At 47.9% G+C, this 4,074-nt stretch overlaps 1 protein-coding gene across 1 annotated transcript; it reads right to left on the minus strand.

Annotated features, from left to right (window-relative positions):
• Positions 1-850: 850 nt before the first annotated feature.
• lratd2b (LRAT domain containing 2b) lies at positions 851-3,782 on the minus strand. The gene has a single exon (XM_017702092.2). It carries the CDS (start codon positions 3,283-3,285, stop codon positions 2,479-2,481), a length of 807 nt encoding a protein of 268 aa, XP_017557581.1. The 5' UTR covers positions 3,286-3,782; the 3' UTR covers positions 851-2,478.
• Between the last annotated feature and the right edge of the window lie 292 nt (positions 3,783-4,074).

Below are 4,074 nucleotides of genomic sequence, written 5' to 3' on the forward strand. Positions count from 1 at the left end.
TCTCTCATTTTAATAGTTTTGTATCATTACTTTTAATTTGTATTACTGTATTATTACTTTATTAATCTTTTGATCTTAATCTCTTATCATCTAAACCTCAAGTTTTATTTTGATCTATTTTTATCTTTGTTATTTTAACTTTCCTTTTAATTTAAAATTAGATGTAGTTATTTTCTTTGTCATGTCAATCCCTGTTTTTTGTAAATGCTCGGCTACATTGAATATGAGGGCTGCCCCTCATATTCAAAATAAAGGTTAACTGATTGATTTGGTAAAATCTCCCCTCAAACGAACAGAATGTGTTTTATGATCTACACATATTTCTATACGCTTACAATTTACAAATAAGCCAAAAATCTCTGACGCTCTTTGTATTTCATAAAAGTAATGTTTCCAGAGCAGATCACTGAAGAGACGCCATCTGTTTATAGTTTAGAGCCCAGATTTGGGGAAAAACGGGTCGACTTTCAGTAGAAAAACAAAGTTCAGCTTCTTTTATTATAAGGGTTTAAAATGACATCACCGTCTATTAGACTGGAGAGAAGAGCTACAGCCTCACACGACGCCCAGCTTCTGAATGGAGCTTGTGGAATATGAACGTTATGAAGAACATGACGAGGTGCGGTTTGGAACCACCGGTGGTCTCAAGGAGTTAGAAAGGTTAAAATACACCCAATCACCATCTCTGCGTCACTTTCGGAAAAAAATGAAAAATTCCCCCCACGGACGATAAATAGGTGAAAGGAAAATGTGAACATTCCTAGGCTGATAAAAAGAGCATTCCCAGGCTACTACATGATCAAAATGGTAGCATGAACATGAGCGTAAGCAAGAAATAAGAACTATTGAGTAGTGAAAATAAACACATGCTTTATTGATCCAGTGAGACGGACTGTGCTATGGGTCTGCATACAAAAATAACAATGACAAACTGTTTCCAAAGAAATGCAGGATTAGATGCTTCACAGGCCTCACAGAAAAGGCTGTCAGCGTTCAGCACAACAGACCTTCACTGCCTTCGGAAATCTGAAAGAATAAGGAACGTTTAAATGAGTAGAAAAGTGTCAGATTTATAAAAGGTGCATATATTTCTGCTGCAAATACTACCATAGAAAAAGTTTCCGACTCGGCCGAGAACTTGGAATCTTTCAGTCGTTGACCTTTAGCAATGACTACTCCGAGGCATCTCTGTACAAGCTGCCCACACGGAAACCCTTCACTTTTACCTACGCTGGTGCCTCCCATCTCCAGTCCTGCAGTCCGTCTACACTGCGTGATGGTGGGTTTTCCCAGCATCTTAACTCATCACCACACCAGGTTGAGCCTACAGGACTGAAGATGGAAAACGCTGCTCTACAGCCCTTACTTGGCTCAGGCGGACAAACAAGAGTCCCAAAGGACTCGGATCAAAACCCCAAAGCCAGTATTTCCCAACTCAATCCCACAAAGCAAGCTTTCTCCGTTAGCCGGATCGTTTGAGGAGCATTCATACTGTACAACCAACACTGTGGATAAGGCTGGTTTATCCAGCTTTACTGAGAAGCCCTGCTTTGTGAAATAATCCCAAACCTGAACTTTAAATAGTCCTTTTAGAAGCACGTTTTAGTGTTTTCCCTGCTCGAACACACCCTAATTAGATGGATCTGGTTTGTTAGAGCAAGGATAACACCAGCAGCCTGTCGCCGCCCAAAACGTTTCGTTTTCTACATACAACAGATGCACTTCAAGTTGTGTCATGATAATTGGACCAGTAGCAACGCTTCACAATTGCCTGGATAATCTGGGAAATACTTGTTTTACAGCGACTTGAAATACAGCGAAAATATACGGGTCACCCCAGGACCAGGACTGACAGTGCAGGTGGCCCCATAGCGTCCGGGCCCACTACAGTTTATACTGGCTGCCTTATATCACTATTTATGCTGCTTTTTGCCCACTAGGAGTCGGGGGATGGGGGGGGGGCCTAGATAGGGGTGTAACAATGCATCGTACAGTCGTGATATAATGCACATAAACTGTGACAGTGCATTGTGAAGAACTCATTTTATGAATTATGCCATAATATAATGTAATTGCACAGTGTGAACATCAACACCACATCGCTCCAGCCTCATTTTCACACCATAAGCCCAGTTTCATGAATCAAACTGAAAATCGTGAGCTACACGTCTTTCTCTACATAACTCAATAATACGCCCGGGGCACAGACTTGGTTGAGACGTTACAGGAAAGAAAGCAGATTCTACTTTCTTTTACTTCATTAAAGGTGACGATCATCTCTGAGGCCCACTTTCTACACGCTCCAGGTCACGCACCGACTGTACTCCACCTGCATTTCACAGTTCTGTGCTTCTGCTCCACCCGAGTCATTCGTTACTCTGTGATCAAGTCCTTCTTTGGGCTGAATCAGCAGGAAACGGGCAGGTAGGGCTTCAGGTAGGGCCTCCAGGGCTGGAAGTTTGGGAAACGCTTGCCTCATCAGTTACAACCATAATGGCCATCGATCTCCTCGCTGCAGTTCAAATGGTTGGCCAGCTCCTGCACCACCGCCTCCCGCCCTATCTGGTCGTTCCTCCTCTTCTCCATGATCAAGTCCTCCAGGCTCTGGAACTCCAACACGTGGCTCTTCTTCTCGCTCAGCTGCAGCTTCATCCTGTACGGCTGCTTGCCGATGCGGATCTCGCCGCCGGTCTTGAACTCCCGCCTGCCAAAGCGACACCAGGCGGCGAAACACTCGGAGTTCCTCCAGCACAGATCACCGTCCTTGGCTCCGACTTGATCCATCGCCGCCTGGACCACAGCGTCCGGGCGCAGGGGCCGGAACTTGTACAGCTCGTTCACGACTCGGCCTGGTTTGCCCTGGCTGGCGTCCACGAGAAAGTCCACCTTAATCTCGCTCCGGTGCAGGTGGACCACCTGGAAGTCCCCCACGTACACGGCCCAGTGTGGATACTGGCCGGCCGCCACGAACTCCAGCAGGTCACCGGCTTTGCACTCGTTCAGCAGGTGCTCGCAGGGCTGCGTGGCCATCTCGATGGACCTGGGGTTCCTCTCGTACACGCACTCGTCGCGGTAAAACACGGCGCACTCCAGCTCGTTCCTGCCGTCGTACTGGCTCCCCTCGTCGTCCTTCTCCACGTCGTGGTCCTCCTGCTCGTCGTCATTGGAAAAGATGTACGACACGCCGATCCGCGGACAGTCGTCCTCCGGCTCGTATCCGTTCGGGTCCGCCGTGGGAACTTCGCTGTAAGTCAAATGGGTCAGTTTTTCCACTTGGTTTCCCATTAAACCTTATTTTCTCGCCCAGGTTCTGCTCCCTTTCCCTTCCCGCACAGGGCTTAAGGGGTTGAGAGAGAGACCAAGAAAACAAACAAACAAACAAACAAACAAACAAACAGGCGAGTCGAGCTCGTCGGCGAAGTCAGCAGGGCTTCCACTCCGCCGCGCAGGGGAACATGCCGCGGCTCATTCAGCGCTCAAAACGAGCCAGAATTCCGGAGGTTTCACCGCAGTTTCTCTCCTCACACGACACTCATGACGGTCCCGAGCAGGTGCGTTTCACCTGTTCGCTTCCTGGTGTCAAGCGACGGAGAAGCCCGGCCGAAACGGTAAAGAAGTCGCGGGAAACGCGTCAGCGCCAGGCTAAACTCCTTCATCGACTCCGAATTCCCCTCAAAAGTTGAAGGATAAAGTCAGTCGGGGCGAATTTTTGCCCTCTTTCGACAGGAAAGCGAGTTCCCTCAGTCGGCTCGCCGCTCGGTGCTGTGCCGAGCGCTGCGCCCTCGCCGGACTAAATATCCGCTCGCTCTTAAAGAGACAGTGCAGCGTTTCTGTCACCCCACGTCAAACACCCGGACCGCAAACGAGCTGCCACACCGAGCATTTCTGTGGCGAAAAGCGCCTGGAAAATGTTTTTTAGTAGTTTATTGTGGGATGTAAAGTGTGAAAGTTTCAAAATACGCCGTCCACTCACAGCTCATACCTGGATATATAGGGTTTGGGGGTTTTATGATGCCAACACGTTTACATACACAAGTTACAATACTATACAGTAGTTTAGCCCCGCCCACTGAC

This window comes from Pygocentrus nattereri, chromosome 3 (assembly GCF_015220715.1).
Source record: "Pygocentrus nattereri isolate fPygNat1 chromosome 3, fPygNat1.pri, whole genome shotgun sequence".
In the NCBI taxonomy this organism is placed as follows: domain Eukaryota; kingdom Metazoa; phylum Chordata; class Actinopteri; order Characiformes; family Serrasalmidae; genus Pygocentrus; species Pygocentrus nattereri.

Excerpts from the sequence above, each read along its gene's own strand:
- lratd2b (XM_017702092.2), bottom strand. The coding sequence starts at position 3,285 with ATGGGAAACCAAGTGGAAAAACTGACCCATTTGACTTACAGCGAAGTT.